This window comes from Heterocephalus glaber, unplaced genomic scaffold (genome assembly GCF_053883595.1).
Source record: "Heterocephalus glaber isolate CG9 unplaced genomic scaffold, H.glaber_assembly_v1.0 deba00001606, whole genome shotgun sequence".
Lineage (NCBI taxonomy): Eukaryota > Metazoa > Chordata > Mammalia > Rodentia > Bathyergidae > Heterocephalus > Heterocephalus glaber.
Window position 1 is genome coordinate 36,638,497 of NW_028258377.1, and position 27,684 is coordinate 36,666,180.

The 27,684-nt window shown below is 53.3% G+C and overlaps 1 protein-coding gene across 8 annotated transcripts in view; it reads left to right on the top strand.

Moving 5' to 3' along the window:
- Sparc (secreted protein acidic and cysteine rich) overlaps nt 1-22,800 on the top strand; it is a 54,028-nt gene extending 31,228 nt beyond the window's left edge. For 2 of the 8 annotated variants that reach the window (XM_087194926.1, XM_087194925.1), the window contains 9 exons: nt 11,303-11,372; nt 12,866-12,931; nt 13,944-14,031; nt 15,467-15,588; nt 17,655-17,775; nt 19,364-19,497; nt 20,031-20,179; nt 21,093-21,241; nt 21,647-22,800. In XM_087194926.1, the coding sequence (XP_087051052.1) occupies nt 11,303-11,372; nt 12,866-12,931; nt 13,944-14,031; nt 15,467-15,588; nt 17,655-17,775; nt 19,364-19,497; nt 20,031-20,179; nt 21,093-21,241; nt 21,647-21,675 (928 nt within the window). In that variant the 3' untranslated portion in view covers nt 21,676-22,800. Of the gene's footprint in view, nt 1-1,741; nt 1,874-2,122; nt 11,069-11,302; nt 11,373-12,865; nt 12,932-13,943; nt 14,032-15,466; nt 15,589-17,654; nt 17,776-19,363; nt 19,498-20,030; nt 20,180-21,092; nt 21,242-21,646 lie in introns of those variants that run through there. The other 6 variants (XM_087194928.1, XM_087194923.1, XM_087194924.1 and 3 more) reach the window with 6 other exon arrangements.
- Nucleotides 22,801-27,684: the final 4,884 nt, after the last annotated feature.

The following is a 27,684-nucleotide window of genomic DNA, read 5'->3' on the forward strand; positions in this document are numbered from 1 at the left end:
CCTGTAAAAATGTACAGCTGTCCAAGTGGCAAACTAGGTCCTGGGGAGCCCAGCAGCTCCCTGACCGGCAGCTGAGAGCTCTGGTCCAAGACCCAGAAGGGGACCTGGGGCGCTTCTGGAGCGGGGCTTCCTTCTTGGGTTCCTCACTGGCCCTCTTGAGAACCTGAAGGAAGCCGTGAGCCTTCTCAGCAGAAGAGCACACGGACCCCAGCCATTTATCTTCAACTGGGTAGGTCTGAGGGTCTCTTGAAGTCCAGTGCTGGGCTTTATTCTAGGCTGGAATGCTAGGAAAAGAAAATGCCTCTTTCATCAGATGAGTAGTCTGAAGCCCATTCATTTATTGGGAAAAAAAAATGGAGCCACAGTCAACAGGACACTGTAGGACACTGTTCCACACACTTGGGACAGGGCCGCGAGAAGGTGTGGAACTGCTGTCAGGTGGGGAGACAACTGGTTTCTGATCGTGCCGAGTATGGGGAGGAGATGAGCTAGCGAAGAGGACAAGCCCTGCCAGCGAGAGAGGCAGGGGGTTGCTCCAGTTGGGTGGTGAAGGGCGTCTTTCTGAGGAGGTGATACAGAGCCCTGAAGGACAGCAAAGGGTCAAGCACAGGCCATTGGGAAGGTAAAGTGTCTCTGGCAAAGGTAAGAGCAAGCGAAAAGCCCTGGGGCGGGGAAGCCCTGGAGCAGCTGAGGAATTGAAAAGAAGCTGGTGAGGCTGGAGTGGAGTGGTAGGAGAGAGGATGCAAGAAAGACAGAGCCCAGCGTGCAGAAGTTTACCATGGAATGCTCTCTGCCCTCTCTCCTGCCATGTCATTCAAATCCAATCTATCCCCAAGGTCCACCTCTTTTTAAAAATTTTTTTGATTTTTTGAGACAGGGTCTTGTTATGTAGTTCAGACTGGCCCTGAACTTACTATACAGCTGAGGATTTGTGGCGCTCTTCCTGCCTCAGTCTCCCGAGTGCTGATTACAGGCATGCTCCGCCATGCCCGGTTGAGGTCCACCTCTTCTAAGATGCCTCCACCAATCTGAACCCCTGGGAGAAGGTTTCCAGCCCGCAGCTCTCTCATGCATGTGGTTGTATGCCTAAGGCAGGTCCTTTCAGCAAGATCCAAAGCTCCTTGAGGACAAGAACCAGGCATTAATTCTTGTGCCTCCTGAAGGGATAGGCATGCAGTAACTATTCATCCAAGACCTTATGTCCCATAAGAATAAGCCAGGCTGGGCATGATAGCACACCCGTGTAATCCCAGCACTTGGGTCGCTCAGGAAGGAGAATCTCAAGTTTGGGACCAGCTTGGGCCACATAGTGAGTTCAAGATTGGCCTGACTATATAGGGAGACCTTGTCTCAAAAAAAAGAATGAACCTAATTCAAATGTAGAATCGGCTGATATAGTAATATCACCTTTGCCGAGGGAATTTTAGGCAAGCTACTTACCCTCCAGGAACGTTAACGTGGCCTCATAACAAAACCTAAATCAAATAGCTATGAAGATTAGCATCCCCAGTAAACCCTGGGCTTTGTTACTCCTTTGTTACTGCTGACTATCAATTGCCTCATCTGGAAGTTTGATCCCTTCTTGCCTAACTGGAGTTAGAGCGGAGTGTTTAGACCAAGCCCCAAATCACCAACACGATGTCACTGTGGCGGCCTGTTTTGTCTGTGCAAAGTTCTGGCCTTGCCTCTGTCCCACATGCAACCCCCTCACCGCTCTGGCCTGCTCAGCATTGCTCAGTGCTAGCGAGGACTCTGCAAAGAGGAACTGCTGGGGTCCTGGGGGCGGCCCGTGCCCACTCCAGGGCGTAGGCCCCCTGGACGAGGACAGGGCTGTTCTCGAAGATTCCTGCGACCCTTCCAGCCCTGGCACTCGGTGAGTTGTTTAGACAGCAGCCCCAGAGCAGACCAGGCAGGCGGCCTTGGGTGTCTGGGCAGGACAGCCCACCGCAAGGAGAGGAAGAAAGAAGTGAAGGACAGAGATAGCTCTGGCTCTGGGGAGAAGGGGCAGGCCGGCCCGGGAAGGAGGAGATAGAGGAGGAGGAGGAGGGGCTGCAGCTGGAGGGGCGGACAGACCCAGCCCAGAGCTCTGCGTGCTTCCTGTCGCCTGTCTCTAAACCCCTCCACATTCCTTCGGACCGCCAGACTGCCCGGACCGCTCTGCCGCCGCCTGCCTCCGAGGTAGGTCCGCTCAGCCACTGCCTGCCCGACGGCCTCAGCCCGAGTCCCCGGGAGGGAGGGCAGCCCTGCGGGTGCACATCTCGATCCCTCAGGGGGAGTCTCTCCCCCGCCCTTCCCTCTCTAGGTTCACAGGCGGCCTGTCTTTGCCCTCTTTGGGAATGTGGCAGCCTCCTCCTTTCCGGGGAACCGGATTCTGTCACCGCTGCAGCAGGGACTGGCCCCTGGCCGGCAAGCTGTCCTGTCCCGGGAACGAACCTTCTGGACTTGAGTCAGGGGCTCTGTTTTCTAAGAGTCTGCACAGCTGATGCTCTCTGAAAGGCAGAGGGGAGGCTTTTCTCTCGCTGATGCTCGGCCCCGTTTTCCTCATGCCGTCCTGCTTCTTCGCACCGTGGCACGCCCCCACCCGGCTCCCCGGGGCGGTCACCGTGTCTGCACCGGAGCGAACCGCGGGGCGGGGGAGGCAAGACAGAGCCCTTTGGAGCACCCTCGGGAGCCCTTCCACACCCGTTTTGAGATGTGCAAACTCCACGCAGGAGCAGGTCCAGCCGTGGGGTGTTCTCGGGTGTTGGTCGTCTTCACACAGCCTCTCCCCGGCCTTCTCCACCCTCCCTGGCTCCTCCGAGGTGTTGACTGCACCTCTGTGTCCTGAAGGACAGGCACTTAGGGAGAGGGGGTGCTGAGATGAGTCCCCAAAATGAGAAAGAGGGAACCGAGAGGCACGCATGTTCTCCAGGGCAGGACCGTGTTTGCAACAGAGGAGACACTTTCCCCAGGAATTCTCGGGTTAAATTCCTGAACCCTCGGAGGCTGGTGCTAGGGTGGGGAGCAGACCTCAAGCAGGGGACAGGCTGTTGTAGGAGTGACCCTAGGTGAGCGACACCCCGGGATGTGCCTCCTCCACTTGTAAAGGAAGAGGATTCTTCTCTGGGGGACCTGGTGTCGTCTGACAGACAGTGTTTCAAGGAAGGTCTCTTGACTCAGTCCACAAACAGCCTTTGAATGGAGTCTGGAGGTTCCTGAAAATTGTAAGCCGTGAAGAGAGAGAGACAGGGCCAGGGCCAGGGCCAGGGAGACAGAGCGAGGTGTGCCACCACTTTCAGGCTTAAGATATTTCCAGAGGGACGGCTCTCCCCGAGGGTGGCCGGAGGGCCTGCTGGGGTGGCAGTGGGGAAGGAAACAGTTCTACAATGGGAGGGGCTGGGGAAAGAGAGTTAACCAGCAGCCATCAGCTGCCGCATCGACCGAGCCAGCGCAGGGGGAGGAGGGGTGAAGGGGGTGTCTGGAGAAGGGATCAACTTTTGAAACTGCCTCCAAGTCCCTCCCACCACTGACTCCTCTCTGCTGTGACTGGCGCTCGGAAGAATGCGGGTTGCCACGGTAACCTTTTTCAGGGTCTCTGCCTGCTGCTTGGGAGGGGCCGCTGAGAACTGGGAGGGAATCTCAGGTTCAATCCAACCGAGCCCCACCCCACCTCCAAGCCCAAGGACAGCGGCAAATTCTAGGTCCTGTCTTCCTGAGCCGTAGGGGCCCCGGGAAGCCCAGGGCTGGGGCAAACTCCCCAAAGCGGGAGTCTGACGCCATCAGCTTTTGTTCTCCCGGCTAGGAAGTGCATCTAACCCAGAGCTAAGCAGGCTTGTTTCTGAGCTCCAGTTCCGAGTTTGCTAAAGAGCAGCCGCAGCGGTCCCCTCCAGACAGGCAAGGGAGAGGTGGGGTGGTATGCAGCCAACCACCCTGCAAACCCATTGCTTCCTTCCACGTGATGGGTCTCAGAATTAACCGATTCCCAGCATCCAAAGAGCCGGTGAAATCATCCTGGTTTTTCCCCTCTGCCACCTGCAACGTTGGGGCTGTGTGTGTGTGTGTGTGTGTGTGTGTGTGTCGTAAAAAACTTTCCTTTTTTAAAAGCACTGACAAGCATGTTTTTTAAACATTATATCATTTGAGTTCTTTGCTTTTTCGGTACCAGGGATCAAACATGGGACCTTGCGCTTGCCAGGCAGGCACAGTGCCATTGAGCTAAATCCCCAGCCCTGTTTGTTTTGTTTTCCAGATAGGGTCTCACTATATAGTTCAGGCTGGCCTTGAACTCATTATGTAGCCCAGGCTGGCCCTGAACTCAAGGTGATCCTCCTGCCTCAGCCTCCCATGTACTGGGATTACAGGTGTGCACCACCATGCCTGGCTCAAATTCATTTTGATTTGGGGAACTCCTTGTGTATTTCCCTCTCATATCTTGTAGAAAGAACTCTGGCTACAGGTATAAACAGAAGTGTGTGTCCTTGGGCAAGACAGTCCCCTTTTCTCCGCTGTTTCCCCATCTGTTAAATGGGAGATCTAAGCATGGTCTCCACACACTCTTCCAGCCCGGCAGGCCTGTGACCCTAAACCCCAAAGGCTGGTTTGTCAGGAAGGGAAAATGACTCCCTTGAAGTCACCCAAGCAGCTGGTGACCGAGCTGTACCTGCGGCCTTGGGGCCGTCCAGATGTCCCCCTCCCAGCTGGGTTTGGAGCATGGCTCACACTCCGTCCTCTGTGAGGCACACATCCTGTGTCCTGTGGGTATTAACTGTGGCTATTGAGTGACTGGCAGCACTTCCTCTCCGATCTGCAGGGCTCTGTCCCAGCCCCACTGCAATGTCATTAGGCCCCCAGGCCCAGCAAATGTGCCTGATAAGTGGCTCATTTGCTGGCCATTGACTCCCTCCCCAACCTCTGCCTGCATGAGAGAGAAGGGAAGGCTGGCCCTGAGCTTCCTGCCAGCCTGGGGGATTCGTGAAGCTACCTCTTCTTAGCCCTCAGAACCTGGGTCTTCGCCTCCCTCCCAGCCTCAAGTGTGAAGCCAGGGACACCCGAACTGCGTAGGGCCAGGGCCAGCAAGTAGGGACTTGGCAGGATTATTTGGAAAAGCCACCTCTTGTTGGGGGGGGGGGGCGTCTTCCGGGCAATCAGCTCTGCCCTCACCAGTCAACCCTTAGACCTTGATATGGGCAGGAAGGATATGGACAGCAACAACGACTCTCTCCAGAAGTGGGTCTTTTCAGGGACTGGTATTAACCCCTCTTAGGAATCCATTGGGGCCACTGTGTGCCAGCCATGGCATTGGGATCTAGGCTATCAGGTGACAGAAACAAGCAAGACAAACACCTAGAGATTTCTGAACATCAGACACCAGCTTGCTGTACGACCTGGATCGAGTTATTGTCCCTCTCTGAGCCTCCAGCTCATTGTCTCTAAAATAACAGACATTGGCAGAACTGTGTTGGGGATTCTTATGCCACTCCAGACTTTGGGGGTGAAGGTCGTGTCTGCCACGTGCACAGAAGGGGGAAGAGGAGGCGTAGGTGCCACGTGTCTGCTGCCTGGATCTCTTAGGGGTTCTCCCAGGCCACAGCCTGTTATTTCTTATTCCACCGGTGGTCACCCTGACGCGCCAGTGGCCCCTAGAGGGCGACAAGGAGAACGTCCATAGCCCTAGCACCATCCAGTTAGCCACAGTGACACGTGGCATCCCGGGAGAATTTATGGCATCTCAGCTGCTGATTCCAGCCTCAAACTCTGGAGCTGCCCCTGAGTTGCCCCCAGGACCTCTCCAATCCTAGGTGTTCACATCTATGCAGTTTCCCTTCCCTTGTTTCCTCCCAACAAGAAATTAGAAGTGAAACTGGGGAGTCAAGGTAGAAGTTGGAAGAGGCGATTCTTTACAACGCTTCTGCCTGAGCTAACTCAGGAAATCAGAGATAATTCAGCACATAGAAGGCTGAGGTAGGAAGGTCGAGGCCAGCTAGGGCGACACAGTGAGTTGAAAGGGACCTTAAGGACTACCATGCCCAAGAGTTTCCAGCTGTGTCTAGAAGAACCTAGAGATGTTCCAAGCTGCCCCAGGTTCCAAGTATGTAGAAGCCCCAGCCCCTAACTCTAGTCCTGTGCTAACTACTTTTGTTTTGTGTTTGTTTGCTTGTTTTGACACAGGGTCTTGGTATGTGTTTCAGGCTGGCCTTGTACTCACTATGTAGCCCAGGCTGGCCTCGAACTCGAAGCGATCCCCCTGCCTCAGCCCCGCCAGTGCTGGGATAACAGGCGTGCGCCAACATGCCTTGCTTTACCTACTTTTGCTTTTTAAATTTCAAGCTTATTTATTGAGTAGTTACATTTCCAAGTTTAAACAAATGCAGGCAATTTCAGCTGTCTGAAATACTGGGCGTCTGTAGAAGACATCATTCAGAGAGAGGAGCCTCTGCCATACGTAACTGAAGGGTGAAACGGCCTCCCCGTTGCACAGGCAGCCAGGGGAGCTGAGGTCCAGCGAGCAGGGGTTCAGTGTCTGGGGGCAGGGCTGACTGGCTCCCAGGACGTGGGCTCAGGAGCCCTGACTCCCACCTCACGTCTGTCTCTGATCTGGAGCAGTAGCAGGCGTGGCACTGTTGTCACCGGGCCTCACTGGCTGGATCTGAGCTCTGTGACAGCCCTGCCCATCACCCCTCTGCTCGTTCTGGCTCCTCCTGCACTCCTGGCTCCTGCTGGGCCTGGCACATAGCTTCTGCAGGCTTGTTTTCCTCCCTCCAGGCTTGTTTACCAGCAGTGTGTGAGTTTTGGAACCTTGTTTCCAAGGCAAGCAGTGGGACGGAGACGCCAGACTTGCGTCAGCACCTCCCTGAGAAGCCAGCTTGGGCCTGGCGTTCATTCTAGGGAGGCCGGGCTGGCCTCCCCCAAGCCAGCAGGGCCAATACCTTCTTTATTCTAGCCATCACCCCTTCCCCTTGGCCTGCAGACAAAAACCTGGGAGTTTCGCCCTGGATTCTTAAAAGGGATGGGGACTCTGGGATATTTGGGTTCTAAGATGCTCTTCCAACAGTATTGCTTACCTCTTCACTTGTAGTCTCTCCTGCAGATCACTCATGAGCCTTTCAAGGTGGGCATGTTGTTCTTTACGTTTGACGGATGGAGGAACTGTTTGAGCCTCACAGAGGCAAAGTGGATTTCTGAAGGTCACACAGGGTGGCAGGGACAGGATTTGAACCTGTGCATTCCGGCTCCTGAGCCTGTGAGCTTCCTTTTATGCTTTTGTGCTGTACTGTCTTTATAACCACTTGTCTACTCTGGTAGCCATTCTGGCCATTTGTGGCTGTTTGGATTTAAATGAATTAACATGAAATAGTTAAAAATTCCATTCTTCTGGGAACATTTCAAGTGTTCCTTAGTCACAGGTAGCCAGTGGCTGCCATATTGGACAAGGTGGATATAGAATATGAAGAATTCCTTTGGATTGCATTACTCCAAAGACTCCACTCCAATGAGATTTAACGATTGTAACTCAGATTCTAGGCTTCACTTCTGAGAGTCTATGATTCTGAGTCGCATAGGCTCAAATTCTGTGATTCTGAGAGTCCCCCATTCTGACCTTCAGTGACTTTTCAGTGTCCAGGGAGAGCCCAAAGGAGGCCCTTTATGTTCCAAGGGGCTGGCTGTACTTTTCCATCCCCAGAGTCTTTCCAAAGGGTGAGAAGTGACCTCCGTCCTGGGCCCTGCTGGCAGCCAAGGACGGGTTTTCAGCAGTCTCCAGAGCAAATAAAGGCGAAAGGAAGGCACTCGATGTACGGAACAGGAGGCCGATGGGGCGCGGTGTCTGCATTTAGTGGCCACCAAGCCAAAGGAAACACCGCCCCCACCAGGCCATTTTCCTCCAGTGCTGTGGAACAGCTCAGGCCAACTGGGCTCGGGTGACCACCTGGGAGGGAGTGAACGCCAAGGGCACCAGCGCTGGAAGGTGGGGAACATGCCAGCAACGGAGGGCGGCCTCCCAGCTCCTCACCCAAGCCCGCCACTCTGCACGGGGGTGTTGGTTGTCAGTCAGTCCTCTCTCTGGGCTCAGCCTTCTCATGTGTACTGTCGGACCTCAGTGGGGTGCTGCATTAGGAAGCCACTCTGGAAAGAATAAATCTATGTATGCATTGCCATACAATGCGAGACCGGGGGAGGGAGTTTGCACTTAACCGTGGTTTGTATGGAGGGGTTTGGTATGGTCCCTCGACACGCTAGGTCTAGGTTAGGTGTGCAGGAGACCACACCTGGCTGGTCGGGATGTTGGCTTTTGGCCCAGGGATCTGAATTGCCGGTGGTGACTGCTGCACCCCACTTTGCAGGTTGGTTGGTCCCCAGCTGCTTCGGCCAGTGGTGTTTTAGAGAACATTGGAGAGGGATCTGGTGGGTGTGCAGGAATATAGCTGGGAATATCCAGGAGAGCCGGTGACTTCCCTTCCCTCTCTGCCTAGCGTCTGAGGAGAAGGGCTCCGAATTGTGACGCGGCACTGGGCGGAAACTAAACTACGGAAAGCAGCTTCTCCTCTAAGACACTGCGTTCTGCTCTTAACAGTCCCTCCCGCACCCGCTGTCCGAGCATGAGCCCTGCTGGGCCCAGTGCCTGGAGGGGAGGCTGTCGAGATGGAGAGGCCTGGGCACTACCTGGCCTCCCCCTCACACACCTCACAGGAAGGTGGGGCTGGGACCCTCCTGGACCCCTACCTGTGCTGTCACAGGCTTTAGCAACTGTGAACCCCTGCACCTGAGAACCAGAGATGGGCGTCAGAGCTCAGAGGACGGGGGCGGGACAGCCAGAGGACAGCGACTCAACCTTTCCGGGCCACGGGCCAGAGAGGCTCCTTCCGCTCCGATGAGGGATGCAGACCTGGGGAGCGTTGGTCTTTTCAGCTCCTTAACCTGAGGCTTATTCCACTTCCAATTCTGCCTGGGCTCTTCCTGCACTGATGTGACATCCCTGTCACCGTGTCCCTGACAGGGGACTTTTTCCCACTACCTGCCAGTTTCACTCAGATCCTTCAAAGAGCGTCAGACAAGTCCTTCATTGATGGCTCCTCTTAGGTTCCATTGGTCCAAAGCCACGGGGAGGAGCTGTTTAGCGTGTGTCTTCCAAACGGAGAAGCAAGAGGGAGATTGTTTCCACTTGAGCCTGGAGGGAGACAAGTGAACAACTGTGTGAGGAGAAGAACATTCCAGAAACCGCCTGGACCCCTGTGGGAGTCGGGGCCATCTTGGAGCAGGACCAAGCTCCCACGTCAATTCCTTTAAATTCCTGTTGGTTTTAGTTCATTCACACTCCATGAAGTGGGGGCTGAGGACTTGTGTCTCTGCTAGCCCAATAAAGGGCTGATATTGCAGCCTGCTCCTGCTGCCCCAATCCAAGGGAAGGTGGGGGACACCCAAGGTGGGGCCATGTGCCAAGATCGGCATGTTGTGTGACTTTTGTTTCGTCTTTTGGTGCTGGGGATTGAACCTAGGGTCCTGTGCATGCTAAGCATGCCCTCTACTGCTATGCTACACCCAGCCTTGCCTATGATGTTGGGAGAGCATTTTGAGGACCCAGTCAGCACCTGTCACGTCACTTAGTCTGACACCTGTCAGTCGACAGAGGGGAAACAAATGTACAGTATTGGTCCCCAGGACTGTAATGAGGGGAACAAGAACCCCTGGCATCAAATTCTCAGCCCAGTGATTTTTTCCTTGATGTCACTGTGCTTGGCCAGTTGAGAAGTCTTGGAAGGAACAAGGGATGATGAACCTGATATGGAAGTTTCGGGTGATAAAAGAGAAAAGACATTGCGCCTACTGTCCTTGACGAAAAGTGGAGGCAGAAGGAGCAGGCTTGCTCTCTGTGGCTGAAGAGAGACAGGACCAGAAGTTTGAGAGGCCTGTTTGGATCTCTGTAAGGAAGAGCTTCTAAAGCTATTTGGAAATGGAAGTCCATTTAGTCAGCATAAGAAGTAAAATGTGCCCACCCACCTCAGCTCCTCTAGTGGGGATGGCATTGGGGGGGGGGGGAGATGGCATTTTGGCATTGAATCATCAGAGGAGATCTGATCCGAGATTCTGTATAGTCATGAGTCTTAGAGTCTAGAGCTTGCCATCTAGAGACCGAGGTCTTAGCAGTGACCAGGGCAGGCAAGGGGAATCTTTCTAGATCTCAGCTACTATCCTCTCTGCAACATGTGGAAGTATTTGGGTAGTTTCCCTGGAGGACCCGAAGAAGTGCTGTCCCTTCTGGGTAGAATGGAGAGAGAAGTGGCCACCCTCAAGTTTCCACAGTCACAGCCCAAGACATTGTTTAAGTGTGGATCTCATTGTCTCAAATTGCCGAGGTTGTTGACTGATTTACTTCTCTCACTGCAGAGGGAGTGGGGAGAAGGGAAGGGGAGGAAGAGGAGGAGGAGGAGGAGGAGGAGGAGGGTTTAGAGAGTAGGGAAAAATAATCTTTGAATACGAGGCATTGAAGGGCTCTTAATTAAGCATTGCCCAAATTTGATTAATTAGTCTATTACTTTCACTGCATCACTTTTTATTCTATTTTGTTTTTTGAATCACTTTTTAGAAACCTAAAGAAATGTATTTGGAAAGAAGAGTTAGCCCAGGATTGGTGGTGCATGCCTGACTCAGGGAGGTAGGGCAGGAGGATTACAAGTTTGAGCCCAGTCTTGGCAATTTAGCTATTTAATGAAATCCTGTCTCAAATTTTTACAAAAGGAGGATGGAGCTGGGGAGGTAGCTCAGTGTGAATGTCCTAGGTTCGATCCCCACTACCAAATAAAACATAAAACACACACACACAAATAAATAAATATATATATATATCTATATATATCTATATATAAAAGGCTTTTATATTGTTACCAAAAATGGAAAACTCCGTGCCTTGTCATGAATAGAAGGAAACTGTAAAAATGAACACAAAGAAAACAAAACGGTTTATTCAGTTGCAGCTGGATCCCGTTTCCTGTGGCGAAGGACTGCTCTCTGTTAGAAAGGAAGACGAGGGACGGGGATTTAGCTCAGTGGTTCCGCCGCCTGTCTCAAAAGCTCAAGGACCTGAGTTCAATCCCAGGTACCCAAAAAAAAAAGAAAGAAAGGAGGACGGATGAGCAGCCGAGCTGTTACACACCACCTAACCCTGAGCCGAGACTTTCTCCTTGTAGTCAGGACTGAGTGGAACCACCTGCCTCTCCTGTCTTTCCCCGTGACTGAACAAGTGTCCTCTAAAATCACCTTGTAAGCCTCAGTCGCTCGGGAAGGAACTCCGCAGGAAGCTCCTCACTGTCTCGGTCTCTCCTCCCTGCAGGGCTGCCAGCACCATGAGGGCCTGGATCTTCTTCCTCCTTTGCCTGGCCGGACGGGCCTTGGCGGCCCCCGTAAGTACCTGAAGATCCATCTCCTCGCAAGGTCTCTCCTTCTGTTGCCGGCTCTACAGCTCCTGAACCTGCCGACCCTGGGTGCAGAGAGGGGACAGGAACTTCCCCATCTCAAATTAGTTACCATTTTTTAAAAACATGAATCCTTTTTCTTAAGCCAGTAAGATCAGGAGAAAAATTGGAGTAAGGTCCCCTGCGTAGGGGTTCCAGAGAAGATTGGAAAAGGAACTTCGTAGCAGTCAGACCTTCCAGTAATGGACTAGGAAGTGGCCTCTTTGTCTTACGAGGAAATCAAGCAAGCGGTCAGGGATGTGGGGATGGGGGTGGGAAAGGCATTAGCAGAGAATCAAGCCCCACAGAGCGGAGGGGTTAGACTCAGAATCAGTGACAAGCAACAGACTCCAGTCTGACTGCGCTACTGGGCAGGCTCTGAAATGGGGCCGTCCAAATGAGTCAGCTCCAGCAGTTTTCATATCTTGAGAGAATGTGCCAAGAAGATTTAAAAACATAGTTAAAGAGAGCCAGACTGGCCGAGTGTAGGTCCTGGACCTGCTGCTTGGCCAAGGGGGAATGGGACAGACCCCCCTGATGGACAGGGACAGTCCTGATGGGCAGTCACTCCCGGGGTTGCGCTCAGCGGGACAGGATGGCTAACCAAAGCCAATCCAGAAGCCGCCCCCAGGAGAGGAGGAGTCAGGACGAGGCAGGCAGCCCCAGTGGTTTCTTTCCACCTGGGATTCCCTCCTCTCTGCACTGGGAGGTGGGTGGCAGACCCAGGCTGTCTTCCAAAGCCTGGTAGATTTTGACAACACACTTGGCAAGGTTGGCATTAATTTTAGAAGCAGCCCCAACCAATTAGGGACCTCAAAGTTGTCTGCTATCTCACCTCTTCCTACTCTTAAGTTGAAATGGCAGAAGGAACTGGCTAATAGGAAGAATAATAGTATCACGCCATGGGGAGGACCCGATATCTATTAAAATCCACAGTTCATCCCCTTTGGCTGTCAGTTTTCCTATCTGTACTACCAGGGAGTTGATGTGAAGCAGTGCTTTTTCAGATTTTACTGGTGTTCAAAGCAGCAGGCATGCTTTGCAAGCTAAACCTTAGATAGGCTGTAGGTACAGGCATAGATTATAACTCCAAAGACCTTAGAGAGAACCAGAAAAGGGCACCTCCAGGTGTCTGGGAAGCGACAGCTAACGGACAGGCTCTGAGATGTTATCTGAATGAATCTGTGCCAAAGGTTTTCATATCTTGAGAGACCATGCCTGTATGAAATATATAAAATACAGAATACATGTCAAATACACACAAGGGAGCTGCTCCAGGTTCCATGGCTTCTCCTGGACCCAGTCCCCAGCATGGCGGCCCCTGGGGCACCACCTTGGGATTTCCACCCCGCTGCTCTCTGCGGTCCCCCAGCTTGTGTGGCAGCCTCCGGGTCATTTCAGAGGTGAAGCTGACCTCCCTGCACCCCGCTTTCTCTTCCCAGCAGCAGCAGGAAGCCCTACCTGATGAGACGGAGGTGGTAGAGGAAACCGTGGCCGAGGTGGAGGAGGTCGGTGATGTGGAAGGAGGAGCCCCAGCCCCAGCCCCTCTCTTCCCGTCCCTTCCCTGGGTGACCGTACAGCTCCTGTGGGTCTCCATGCTGGCCTGGGGCATTTACCTTGCTCGTGTGCACCCACGGACGCGGCGCTCCTGTAAATCCTGAGTCCCCCACAGCCCACACACTGCTGGATGTGTTCAGACCTTCCAGGGAACCCTACACTCGGGAGCCGTCACTTTCAAACACTTTATTTTTCATTTTTTCTTTCAAGATCACCCCAGTTTCCCCTTATATAGAACAGATGAACGGGAGCTGCTTAGGTTGCTCAGCACGGGCAGAGGCTTTGGAATCTTTTTCTTTTCTTTTCTTTTCTTTCCTTCTCTTTTCTCTTTGCAGTCGTAGAGATGGAGCCCAGGCAGGCCTTTTGCACTGAGCTACATCCCCAGCACTTTTCAAATGTTTTCTTATTTTGGGACAAGATCTCGTAAGTTCCCCAGACTGGGCTGAAACCTGCAGTCCTCCTGTCTCAGCTTCTCAGAGTGCTGGAAGTACAGGCGTGTACCACCATGCCTGGCTTTGGCATCCCTTCTTGCCCTGAGACCTTTGGTGGGCTCCAAGGCATCTCAACGGGATTTCAAGGCACTATTAAACAATATAAGATTAATACTAAGTTAACTTAATAAATTAATTAAAAAATTAATATAGTAACAATAAATGTAAGAGGAAATCTACGGTTTGTTTGTTTTTTCTTTTCTTTTTTTGGTACCGGGGATTGAACTCAGGACCTTGCACTTGTGAGGCAGGCAGCGGAACCAGTGAGCTAAATCCCCAGCCCCAAGAGGAAATCTAAATTCCTGACCGTGGCTTTTACGCTGTGACCTGGGCCTTGCCCGAGTTTCCATCTTGTCCCCCACTGTTCCTTAGGGTCCCTGAACTTTCAGGGAGAGCCCCTCTCTCATGGTCCCCTCTGCAGGCCTGGGGTGGGGACGGGGGCCCTGGACTCATTGTTTTTCTTCTCTTTCAGGTACCCGTGGGTGCCAACCCTGTCCAGGTGGAAGTCGGAGAATTTGAAGACGGTGCTGAGGAAACCGTCGAGGAGGTGGTGGCTGAAAGTAGGTCCTTCCCTGTGACTTCCCTGTGACTCAGCTGCTCTCGTCCACCCTTGGCTGCCTGGGCGTGGGCCTGGGCCTGACAAGGCCTCTGTGAGGTCCCTGCCCATGGAAGTGCAGGGTGGGCTGCTCAGTGGCTGGGGGAGGCTGCTCTGACTGGGAGGCTGGGAATGCTCCCGGACATGCAGTCCCTGGAGTCTGGAGAGATCTATTTATATATAGCCAGGGCATCCGTGCTGAGTGGCCGGAAAGGAAGCTCCCTGGCTCGATGTGTCCTTCTCCCCCGCTGCTCCTGGCCCCACTCCCGTAGTTGGGTTTCACATTCCCACCGGGTCACTGGTCACAGCTGGTCACGGAGCTCTACCACGGCCTCTGGCACAGTCCCCTGTAGAAGCATCTCTGGGAACAGAGGTCAGGAGCTTCCATGCTCAAGCACATATCTGCCCTAGACTCAGCCCGAGGAAGTAAGGCTGTGAGGAAATCAAACCTGACATAACTCACAATGCCGCCCTCGGAGGTGGTGCCACAGCGAGAGAAATGAGCTGGGGCTTAGGCTTGAACAGTCGGGTGGAGGCGGCTGTACCCCAGGGGTGGAGAGCATGGGCTCTGCAAGCAAACCGACCAAGGTCTGCACCCCGGCTTCTCTGGGGCAACTTGTGCAGCTCCTCTGAGCGAAGGTCTCCCCATCTCTAACATGAGAAGGGTGGGGATGGCAGATGCTTGCCCCAGGGGTCTGGGGAGGGCTACAGGAGAAAGGCACTTGGGGCCTGCAGAGTGGGTGCCCCATAAAGGACAATTACAGTATCCAGAGTTGAGCATAAGGAGAAAACGGCTAGGTCAAGCCCGGTCCCGAGGGGATCACTCAGGGGCGTCTGCACTGAGCTTGGCACAAGAGTGTTTTGTTGGAGGAGAGTCACATTCCCTCCCCACTCCATGCCCACCCCATCCGGTGTTTACCAGGCACAGCTGGGATCTATTGTCCAGTGTGGGCCCCAGGCTCCTCTTCCTTTTCCTTTGGGGACACTTAAGTCTGTTTTGTTGGACTCGCAGCTCCCTGGAGCTATGACAATGGCCAACTTTCTAAGCCATTCTATAAAGTGGTCTAGAATCCAGAAATGCCTCACTGAATGACTCACCTGAGAGCTGAGAACTCAGTCACTGGGGTGTCCATATGGATGGCATCTGGTGTTTCTGGGTCCCACATTGAGCTTCTAGCTCTGCAGAAGTGCCTGGTCCTGACCTTCCATTGAACTCTAATCCTAGACTGAGCCTACTGCTCCCTTAAAAGCTGATTGCTAGGCTCAGTGGGGGCGCAGGGAGGATGCCCAGACCCCAGAGTGGGGCTCCAGCCAAGGGCTATCTGCACAAAGCTGCCTGGACCAGCTTGGGCGGATGAGCTAGCTTGGGTGTGCTAACCCGGTGCCCTGTGTCCCAACAGACCCCTGCCAGAACCACCACTGCAAGCATGGCAAGGTGTGCGAGCTAGACGAGAACAACACCCCCATGTGTGTGTGCCAGGACCCCACCACCTGCCCTGCCCCTGCCGGCGAGTTTGAGAAGGTAAGGGCTGTGGCATGGTGGGAAACCTGTGGCATGTGTACCACAGCGGGTACACAGAGCCCTCTGTCAACATGCGAGCCAAGTGTAGGAGCTGTTTTTGCTAAACCAAAACCTTAGTGTTCAGGTTTAATTGCAGTGTTGGCACTTTGTGATAAATAAGTGGGTTTGGGGTTGCAGTTTGGACACTCAGTCTTTAAAGGTTAGCCATCCCTGGGCTGAGGGACTGGGGCCGTAGGAATATAGCATGTCTGCCCAGATAACTGGGTTTGGTGGCTCTTCAGGGCAACTCCAGGCTCAGCATTCCCCTTGCTAGACCCAGCCACAGCAGAAAAGTGAGCTGAGGCAGATGAGGCGCTGCCTGCCTCTGCGTCTCCCCAGCCACCAGCGAGAATGTAATCGGCACTGTCAGGTTCCAAGCTCTATGCTGGACTCGGACTCTTGGGACTCTAGAATTTCAAGCTCTATGCCAGACTGAATACATTCTCATCTGAGACTCCATGCTCTGTACCTTAGCAGGGTATCACGTTCAAAACTGTGGGTCCTGGATCAGATCGAAGGTTCACATCAAGCCTCACCTCCATCACTTGTTAGCTGTAAGATCCTAGCTAAGTTCCTGAGACTTTTCACATCTCAATTTTCTCATATCTAAAGAGGGAATAAAAATAGTCCTTAACTACTAGGGTTGTTGAGGGAATTTGTTAATGCCTGCTACTAAATAAGTACCAGTAAGTGCTACTTGTGTTCAAATTATCTCTCAAATCTGTCTATTCTATCCATCCATCCATTCATCTGTCCATCCATGGATCCATCCATCCATTCACCCATCCATTTGTGCATCCATCCATTCACCCATCCATCCATCCATACATCCATGCATCCATCCATCCATCTATCCATCCATCCATCCATCTATGAATGCATCCATCCGTCCATCCATCCATGCATCCATCCATCCATGCATCCATCCATCCATCCATCCATCCATCCAATTGAAGTAAATATTTTTTGAATACCCACTCATGTCAACCATTGTACAAGTAGCAGTTCAGTCAGGGCAGCAAACCTAGTACCAGCCTTGTTCCCACAACCTCCCATTCAGCTTCTTCCTCAATCTCTCTACAAGATAATATAGCTCCTGGGTTCCAAACTTTAGCATCATTTATTGTTAACTCTTCCCTTCTCTAACTCCCACCTCTGTATCCTGGTCACCAAAGCCCAGCAATTTTCCCTCTGCAGCAATATGTGAACATTACTAAATAAGTATCCGCTGAGACTCCAAGGACTCAGCATGCAGCTGTACTCAGAGCTAAGTTCTATACATATCTCGTAAGGATACATAGCCAGATCATAAGAGGCAGAGGCACTGGTGATACGGAGGAATCTCCGCCTGCTCTCTCCTTCCCTTGAGGGGGAGGTCACACAGACCTCACTCTTACCCCAGCTACAAACATGCCACACGTGAGTGATGCTTCTGCCCTGAAAAGCCCACACGAGACTCAGCCTCTGGAGTTTTCACTGGGCACGGCTCATGGAGGTACCCTTGGCCCTGCAGGTGCCAAGACCCCAGCCTCTCAGAGGAGAGCAGGTGGTCAGCACAAAGCATGTCACTGTCCCCAAAGTCTGGGCACAGTGAGCCTCCGTGCTCAGCAGGGAACGGCCCAGTCACTGGGCAGGGCCTTGCTGCCTAGCCAGGTCCCCAGACACGAGCCGAGGGCTAGCCATACACGCTGGCCTTCCCAAGGGTGATGGCCCAGGCCTGCTGTGCTCTCTTCTTTGTTCCCCTTGTCTTTTCCCTGTCCCCACCTTTAACTCGTCCTTCACGTGTCTCCCCACGTCTCCCCTTGGCTCGGTTGCGCCCTTGTTCTGAGAACATCCGTGGCTCTGAGCATGGGCAGGACACTGGCCTGCAGCCCCGTCCTGGCTGCACCACAAACTCACCGTGGGACTGTGGGGAAGTCTCAGTCCTGGCTTGGCCTTCAGTGTCCCCATCTCTGAAGTGGGCAAGGATGGGCGCACCGGCAGGAGGCTCTGGGAATCAAGGAGGGGTGCCCTCTGCTTGGCCACAGGTATGCAGCAATGACAACAAGACCTTCGACTCTTCCTGCCACTTCTTTGCCACCAAGTGCAACCTGGAGGGCACCAAGAAGGGCCACAAACTCCACCTGGACTACATCGGGCCTTGCAAATGTGAGTCCAGCCTCTGGTCTCTCCAGCCTCCTGGTGCTGGGTGGTCTTGGGCAAATGTCATCCCCTCTCTGAGGCTCCGGGATCCGGTTTATAAAGGGAGATGATTATCTGTGAGTAGGTTCTCCTCAACTCTGAGTTCAGGACACAAGAAAGGATTAAGTAATTGTGGGAGCACCAGATCCCAGAGGATTTCTGGAGCCTCCCACTGGCTCCCACGACGATCGCACTGCTTTTCTGACGATGCGGATGGACGCTCTTTTCTAATTTCCAAGTTCCCAAGTCTTCCCTGCTTCAAGACTGCACGTGCAGTTCAACCTAGGCCTGCCCAGTATTTTAAAATATTTGAATTTGAATGCTTTAAAACAGGAATGTGCCCGTCAGTTTCTCTTAGGCTGTCATTCACTACTGCCATCTCCTTGGGCCTTTTTCTCCATCCCAGTCCTGTCCACCTCCTTAGGTTGTATGACAGCCACATTCTCCCAGAAACCTGGGAGCCAGTGCCCGGGGGGACAGGACACCGGGGTGTGGTGTGGCTCGTGGTCCGTGGTGCCAGCTGCAGTTCAGCTGGCCCAGGCACCATCCTCCCTGTCATTCACGACACCGAGACCCCACGTGCTCCCGCTCCAAGACAACCCCCGTTGTATCTCTGGGCCATTTGGACATCAAGTGGGGGTGCGGAGAGCCACTCACTGCCCCAGGTGTGCAGGTGCAGAAAGGTGGGGGCAGGAAGCAAGGTCCTAGTTGGATTTCGTCTTATTCTCCTCACGGGGCCCAGGTGTGACGCGGGAAGGGCAGAGTGGAGACATGCTTGCTGGAGGAGGAATATGGACGGGAGTCCTGGGGCAGAGGCAGGCATGCTCCAAGGAGCCTTTACCAAGTGGCTTCTGCTGGCCTCTCAGGCACATGGCCCACTCCAACTCCTGCCCCACCGACGGTGGTCCTGACCCACAGGGTCTATAGGTCCACAGGGGAGGGGACCACATCCCCTGACGCCCCCCAGGCAGGCTTGTTACCCCGGATGCTTGGTGAAGCTCTGCCTCCGTGCCCTGGAGCAAGTCCCATCCCGGCACCCTGACCTCTAATAAGCGCAATAAGCGAGCGGACTTGAATGAATCCTCCAGGCCGACATTCCGGGACTCTAGGTTCCAGGGGCCAGGACGGAGTCCTCGTCTCTAAGAAAGTTCTGGTGGTTAAGAATTCACCATTCCCCTTTTTCCGACTGCAGCTGCCAAGCGGGGCCCAGGATGGGTGTTATTCTTCAGCCCCTTGGCTTCAGTTGCCTCCCAGCATTTGGGCCTCACCAGTGTGGGGTCAGGCTCTGCAAGGGTCACCAGCAGAGCCTTCACCCTGAAAGGCGCAGGCCGCTGGGGTGGGCCGCATCCGCAGCAGATGAGCTCAAGGCCTTGGAAGAGGCAGCCGTGGATTTGCATCTTCCTGCCCTGAAGCCATGTCTGGTCCCCTGTCCGGTCCCCCCCACCCCCCTTCGCTCACCTCCTGTGCAGAGATGGCTCGGAGCGGGTGGGTGATGACATGGCTGGGGCAGGGAGAGCGAAGCCCGGCCTGATCTACACTGTGTTCTGGACCCTAGACATCCCCCCCTGCCTGGACTCTGAGCTGACCGAATTCCCCCTGCGCATGCGGGACTGGCTCAAGAACGTGCTGGTGACCCTGTATGAGAGGGAGGAGGACAACAGCCTTCTGACCGAGAAGCAGAAGCTGAAAGTAAGCAGATCCTTTCCAGCCAGGCCCCCGTGCCAGCCTGGCGGGAGATCCAACCCCACCCCGGGGCGCCTGGAGCCGGTGCCCCTTGCCCCCTTCCACACACTGCTCCTCCCGGCCCTGGAGGCCCCTAGCAGCTGTGACATCCGAGAAGTCCTGTAGGAAGAGGACCTGCTCCCTTTGTTTAGCCCAGTGATAGACATGGAAACAAACAATCCTATTCCTTTCTCCTTCTGACTCTGGGGTCTCACACTGTAATGGGCACGTCGAGCACCCTGCAGTGCTGGTGAAAGGCAGATTCCTCAGCCTCACTGGCGTCTTAGTGAATCAGGGAAGCTGCCTTTAATACATTCCCGGGCGATTTCAATGTGGGGAGCTCTAGAGGGCACTCTCGGAGACCATCCTGGGCCTCCACTTTTGGGAATGAAATGCCACCCCTCATCGTGAGCTTCACGCAGCTTTTCAGAGGTGGGGGGGCCTGGCTGGCCTGGTCAGTCTCCCCCGGACCCAGGTCACCAGCATCTCTGCCCCCACAGGTGAAGAAGATCCACGAGAACGAGAAGCGCTTGGAGGCCGGAGACCACCCTGTGGAGTTGCTGGTGCGAGACTTTGAGAAGAACTACAACATGTACATCTTCCCCGTGCACTGGCAGTTCGGGCAGCTGGACCAGCACCCCATTGACGGGTAGGACCCCGGGACCTCAGGACCGCAGGGTCCACCCAGGCTTGGCCCTGGAGCAGAGGGTTGGGGGTCAAGGCCGTAGGCTCCCTGGATGCAGCCAGAGGGCCTCTTGAAGTCTCCACACCCAGCCCTGAGCCCACAGTTTGCCTGGGGCAGAAGGAACAGGCATCCAGAGAAAGGAGGCAGATGGGGTGGAGGAAACACTGAGACTCTCTCATGCCAGGGCCGGAAGTCAGCAGAGCTGAAAATGCCCCCTTCGGTCTGCAAGTGCTGGGGCTCTTATACATCAGCTGACGGCAGGTTAGGAAGACGCAGACTCCAGGGTGCTGGGCGCAGGTGGGGCAGCCTGCAAGCTCAGGTCCCGCAGTAGAAAGTGTGGCGGCAACATCTGGAACTCAGGCTGAGCACCTGGATCCCACAGGGACACGGGAGCCTGGAGGGAGGCTTCCTGCGGGGACTGCACATCTGAGAATGTGCTCCAGCATGGCCCGGGAGCCTCCTCCTCCTCCTCCTGTCTTAGAGCTGTAGCTGGCCTTATTTGTGTCCCTGCCCCTTCCTGGACCTCTGTTTCCCCACCAGGATAGCGAAGGGGAGTGTTCCTTCCAGTTCAAACATGGTGCGGTGCCTTCCATGATTTGGGTGGGCTTGGGAGGTCTGGAATTTAGAAAGAAAGCTGGAGCCACAGTGCTCTCCAGAGTCGCTGGGTTGCCGGGGAAGAGTGCCCTAGGTCCGTGGCAGGGAGGGGACAGATCCAGGATCTCAACACCTTGCCCTCCACGCCATAGGCGGGACTCACCGGCCCTGCTCCTCTGTGTGTGTGTGTGTGTGTGTGTGTGTGTGTGTGTGTGTGTGTGTGCGTGTGTGTACAGGGCTGCTTTTCTCACGCATGCTCACTCCCGCCTGGCCCTGCCCACAGGTACCTGTCCCACACCGAGCTGGCCCCACTGCGCGCACCCCTCATCCCCATGGAGCACTGCACCACCCGCTTTTTTGAGACCTGTGACCTGGACAATGACAAGTACATCGCCCTGGAGGAGTGGGCCGGCTGCTTCGGCATCAAGGAGCGTGAGTGTCTGACCGCAGCTCTGACCGCAGTGGCCGTGGGTGGTGGGCACTCTGGCCGTCTGTGTGTCCGTCCCCTCTGGGCCCCGTCTGGGTGTCTCAGCCTTGATCTGTCGGTGTCTCCTGGATCCTTTTCTGTCCCTCTGGAGGACCCTTTCCTTTCCTGCCTCAGCCATCAGCCCTCATTCTGTGCCAAGCACGATTCTGGGAACTGGCGGCCGTGGAGAGGAAACAGGAAGTGTGACTTGGCCAAATGTCAGAGAGGGACAAGCAGAGGTTGAGGCCACCTGGGTGGTCCCCTGGGCCCTGCTCCTGTGGATGGGAGGGAGCTGGCGACTCCTTGGGAAGCGCACCGCTCAGACACAGCACCTCATTTTAAATTCCATCCTCTCTTTCCTTGCTTTGCAGAGGATATCGACAAGGATCTCGTGATCTAAATCCAGCCTCCTTCCACAGAACCGGATCCTCTCTCTTTGACCTGTTCCCTCCTGTTCCCCCCCAAGTTTAAAATGTTTGGATGGTTTGTCGTTCTGCCTGGGGATAAGGTGCTAACATAGATCTAAGTGAAGACATTAACGGTGCTAAACGTGGAAATCGTAACCAAGTCCTGACATCTAATTTGTAATTTGACTCCGGAGGCCTTTGGCTCACGTGTTAACAGTCCTGTTGCCTTTCTCTCGCCTTCTGCAACACTTCCCAGTGTCTACCGGCTGTGGTGAAAAATCACCTGCTCCAGTCTGCTGCACACACATTACATCCTCAGACTTTCTCTGTTATTCTGCTAACATTCACCGAATCAGACTTCGAGTTCATTTTATTTCAGGGTTTGGGCTGCCTGGGGTCTCCCCAGGGGCCACAGGTGAGCAGAGGGAAATAACAGAAGATATTGGCCAGAGTGTTTGTGGGGTAGAGGACTGGTGGTGGAGAGATCCCTGCAGAGCCAGGGAGAGTGAGTCCCGTTTGCCCGGGCTGTGGCTGAGAGACGGTCTGGGGTTCATTCTGAAGACGCACGCACCCCGCTTCCCGCCATTTCCGCCCTCGCTCTGCCGAGCAGTTTCTTTGCACACCAGGCGGTTTGTTCAGACTTCGGGGTGCCGCAGCCAGTGGTTCTCTGCCGGGTAGAGGAACGCGTGCTACAGGTTTCTTCCCTCCTAACTTCTTGTGGAGATTTCAGGCTTCTTCTCAGGGGCTCCAGGGGCTGGAGGCTGTTTCAGGCAGGAAAGGCAAAATCCAGAGCGAGACATAGAAAGTCGTATAAAGCAGAAAAAGTGGAGTTGGTGAACTGGTTGTTCTTGTTGTTGTTTTTTTGTGGTTTTTTTTGTATTTAGAAGGCTGTCATAAATGTTCTAGCATATTCCACCTTTTCTTTCCCCATTTCGTCTTCTGTTAATCAAGAGAAACTTCAAAGTCAATGGGATGGTCGGATCTCACAGGCTGAGAACTCGTTCACCTCCAAGCATTTCATGAAAAAGCTGCTTCTTATTAATCATGCAAGCTCTCTCTCCATGGTGGGAAGAGTTTGACAAATCTTTCAAAATAAAAAGTAATAACTTAGAAACTGCCTTCCTGGGTGATTCTGCATATGTCTTAGTCTTAGGCACTTTTTTACCCAGACACAAAGATATAGGGATGCACAAGAGCACAAAAATGCACAGTGCGGTGTTGTCATGCACGCACCTGCACACGCATGGGAACACTCGGGATCCAGGTTTCCTTGGAGCACTCGTGTAGCTAACATTTTTTTTTTTTTTTTTTTTGGTACCAGGGATCGAACTCGGGTCCTTGTGCTTGCACAGCAGGCATCGAAACTACTCAGCTAAATCCCCGGTCCTTAGCTAACTTTTTAAACTGAATGACCGATGGCCTCACCCCTTTTTATTATCGCACTTATTTTTAGCACCAGGCTAAGCAACAATCTTGCATTAATCTCATTAATCATATATTTGTTTATTCAGTACTGCTGTGTCTGTTCTATACCAGGTTCCACACCAGGCACTGGGGACACAGTTGAGGTAAAACAGACAAAGCCTTTGTTCATGTGGAGTGTATACTCCAGGAAAGGAATTATTAAATAATTGTACCACTAAATATAAATTGCAAGGTATCATAGGTGCAATGGAGGAAGAGCATAAGAGATCTTGAGTGTGTTTAACAGCATTCTAGTATTGTTATTATCCTAGCGTTATTGTATTAGTTACAATATCAGTTATGCATAGAACTAGTTTTATGTTAGTTATAGTAGATACATTATATACCTAGTATTTTCCTAGCATCATTCTAGCACCCCACAGTCTCATATGGTAGTCACCATCTATCTGTGACTGTTTAGATTTTTTTTTTTTTTTTTTTGGAGACAGGTTCTCACTTTGTAGTTCAGGCTGACCTTGAACTCACAGTGATCCTCCTGCCTCAGTCTCCTAAGTGTTGAGATTATAGGCATCCTCCACTCTGCCCAGATGATCACCTTCTTATTACAAAAAAATTTGTTACATGTGTGCAGTACATGATTTCATTAGTCCTGTGGAGTTGGTACATGCGCATAACACATCTTAATTCTTTTATCATCCCCTTCTCCTCCCTTCTGCATTCCATCTCCTGGTCCCCTGCCAAAGCTTGTCTGTCCTACTAGCATGATGTTTCAGGTATTCAGGAGCTGAGGCTCCCCTTAGAAAAGGAGAAACGGGGCCAAAACCGCTCGGTTGCGATGAGCCACATAGCAGGGTCTTTAGATGTCAAGCCGAGACGTTTCCCCATCTTATATTTGAGATGACTAAAATAATACAGTCTGAAAGCAAAACAAAACAAAAACCAGCTGGCTTTTGTTCTCCTGATCTGTGGATCTGACCAAGAGATGGATGGAGGTAAACGTCAGCGCTGAGTCCATGTATGAGGCCCGCAGGCTCCGGCCTTCCCAGCCTTTGGTCTCAGGAGTAAGGCAGGTGGACCTGCGCTGGCTGGGCTTCCACTGTGGCTTGCAGACAGTGCTCGTACTGTCCATTCACTCAGCAGCACTCCGGAGAGCAACGTGAGCACAGCAATGAACAGCCACGGGCGATGACGTGGACTGGACCCGTGGAGACAGGTCCTGGCCCTCTGGTGAGGGATGCAGTCCCATGCCCTGCTCAGCCTGGCAGTCATTCACTCCCACCACATCTGCTCTGCCTCGGTCCCCTGACGTGCAGTGAGGCCGGCTGCCTTGGCTTACAGTGAGGCTGGAAGGAAGGGGTGAAGGGTTGTTGGAACCTGGAGCTTCCACCTCTGTCTCAGAGTTCCCCTGTGGGGACCTGAGAGTCTTCAAGGAAGAGGCAGTGTCAAAGAGACTGGAGGCAAGATGCAGCCCGGGCCTGGAAGGGCAGTGGAGGGAGGGCTGCACCCCCTCCCGTTTGCGGCAGAGCTAACTGGGCCTCAGCCCCGGAGTCCCTCCCAGCAGCGTTCTATTTCCGCTTCCTGCAGGTGTCCTCCCTATAAAGCTAATCACTGACATGCACACACATGGCACACACACACACACACACACACACCCCTTAACATCAAAAGAAATTGTACCATTTTCTTAGCTGAAAGATCAACTTCATTTACCATAAATAGAGATACACCTCAAAGATAAGTACAATGACAAAAGCAATGTTGTGCAGGCATGGGTGTGCCCCACACTCTGCCTCTTGCCAAAGGAAGGACTCTTGGAGACGTCCTGCTTCATAATCAGATAGTCCAAAGGAGAACTGAATTACAATGCATTCAATATTAATTTATGCCAATAACTCCTAAAGTCACCTCCCCAGCCAGGAGGGCCGTCCCTCCCTTCTGGTAATTCCTCAGCACTAAAGCTCCTCTAGGCCCCCAGTATCATTTGTGGAGGCGCAGTTGGCCTGGCCTTTGAGGAAAATGGAGGTGCCCAGGTCAAGGGAGCCAGAACATAGATGCCTCCCTCCCTTTCAGCAGCTGCAGCCGGAGTGACTCAGCACCGAGCTGTTTCCATATCTGAAAATCCTGATAACAGCCGTCCCTGCCTTAGCAGTGGTTTGTCTACCATGGAGTAAGCCAGTAAATCATCATCTCAGCCCACTGTCCAGTCCCGACCGGGCTCCCTCTTCCCCCCCTTGCACCTCATGCCTGGCCCCCCCAACCACGCTACAGGAGACTCTCCGTTGTTAGACTCCAAGGGGTAAACACATCCAGCTGGAAATGCAAAAAGAGAGTACTCTAAGGAGGCCGGCCGGGCTAGGTCAGGAATCTAGTGCAGAGGAATCTAGTGTAGGAATCCAGTGCAGAGGAAGTGGCTTCCCTCCTGAGGCTCATTCAGGCCCCGCTCCTAATGACAGAGGCCAGAGGATGGAATGGTCCTGTCTTCAGAGACTCCAGACCTCCCTCGCTCCTTTTCTGAACAGCAGGCCCTCGGGGCGGGCAACCCCAGACCAGTCTCCCACTTGCGACCTAGTTTCCAGAGGGTTCCCCGGAGCCAGCGGGACCAGCAGCTTCCCCGCCGCCAAGTCCCGGCCCAGGCGTGCTGAGGAGGCTCAGGCCGCCCCCTGGTGTGGCTGGAGAGAAAGGCTCCCTGAACTGTGAGAATCGCTGTGGGCCTCTCATCTTCAGACGGGGAAACCGAGGTTCGGAGAAACAGAAAATACCTCCTCTAGTGGGATTGCCAGATAAAGCATAAAACTCCCAGTGAGATTCGAATTTCGAAGAAGCAACAAAACATTTAATACAAACATGTCCCGTAAAATGCTTAGGACATAGTTCTACTGAAAGAATTATTTGTTGTGCATCTGAACGGCTTCGACCCAGACCCAGGGCTTCCCCATCCGACCCTCCCAGTGTCTTTTGCTCATCGTTCTGCCCAGTACACAGCAGGGCCGTAGGAAATGCTTGTTAAAATCATTCTTTTATCAGTGAAATGAAATGCAAGAGCTGCATTTTGTGTGTTGGCTAATTTGGCAATATTCTCCATCTGTCTGAAGAAGTCTGGGTCTCCTCCGTTCTGTATTTGCCGAGGGACACAAGTGGAGAGGGGTACAGTGCACGGAGCAGGCGACCCCACACAGGTGGCACCGGCAGCCGGATTTTACGAGACGGTGAACAGCGCTTTGTGATGTTCTGGACAGAGCTAAGGTCAAGCGTGCCTTGGTTTACGGCATCACTGCAAATCAGTATATCTCAGAGCAGCACAAAACCAAAGCCAAAACAGACAAAAATATGTTCGTGTTTGTAAAGGGGAGTTAGAGGCAAAGCTCGGATCATTGGTTCACTCAAAAGCCACACAGGAGGCGAGACAATCACAGTACAGGACTGTCCCGTTCATCGTAGGGACTCCAGCTTCTGCCGAGCCTGCCACTCAAGGCCAGAAAGGGGCCCGGACCCCCCCCCCCCAACACCTCTACACTTTCCCACCTGCCCCGTGGAGAGCGTCTTCCCAGGACGCACAGGGGCGCTATCTGCAGTGACCAGCAGGGGGAACCCTGACCTCGGAAATGGGAACCCCACGGGCTATCTACGCCCCCCAACTCTGAGGCACACCCCAAACTGTGGGCTCTCGCACATTGGGGGTCATCTGCTCCCTTCTATCACGCCGCGGACCGTTATATGGAGAAACTGAGTTTCAGACGGGGCACAGACGGATGTGCCTGTATTGCCTCTTAGTGGCACAGTCGGAAAATGAACCCGAGACGGAACCCCTGGAATGTCCTCTTCTCTGCGCCCCCAGAGAGCCAGTCCACATCTCCACTTCTCGGCCACCGGACAGACGGAAGGCAGAGGCCTCACGCGTGCCCCAGCCTGGCTGCTGGCACAGAGGAGAAGGCCGTGCGTGAAGGTGGAAAACGAGGAGCCAGGAGGCCCAGCTCTGGCCCCAATTCCAGCAAAAACTGGAAAACTACACTTTCCCAGCCAAGCACCCTCCAGTTTTCTTTTTGTAAGGAACGTAATAGACATACAGCAAAAGCAACCAGACAAAAAAGTTCAAACTGTCAAGAAGGCTGCAGAGCAAGGCAAGCTAACTACTAATATTCCTTGCATATCTTTTTGGAAGTATATATTCTACTGCAGTCATAAAAGTGTATATAAGCACCTGTATCTATCTCTAGATATATTTATGGTTATACAAATGAGATTATGCTATACTTTAGTTTTAAATTTGAAACATCACTCATACTCTCCTAGCAGTGAGCTGTATCTACCTCCTTCCTTCCAGGGGCCAAATGATAGTTCATGACATGAATGGACCAGTTTACGCTGTACCCTTCGGTAACCAGCATGCTGTGCTGTCTCTGGAGGCGTCCTTCACCCACAGTGCGCCTCCTGGTCTGTGCGTGCGTCCCTGTACCCTGCACTAGGCTTTCTGTAGTGTGAATGCTCGGAAGTGGAATTTCTGGGTCAGCAAAAGCATGTATGCCTAAGTCCTTGACAGGTGTTGGCAAAACCTCCCCCCAGATGCACTCATTTCCACT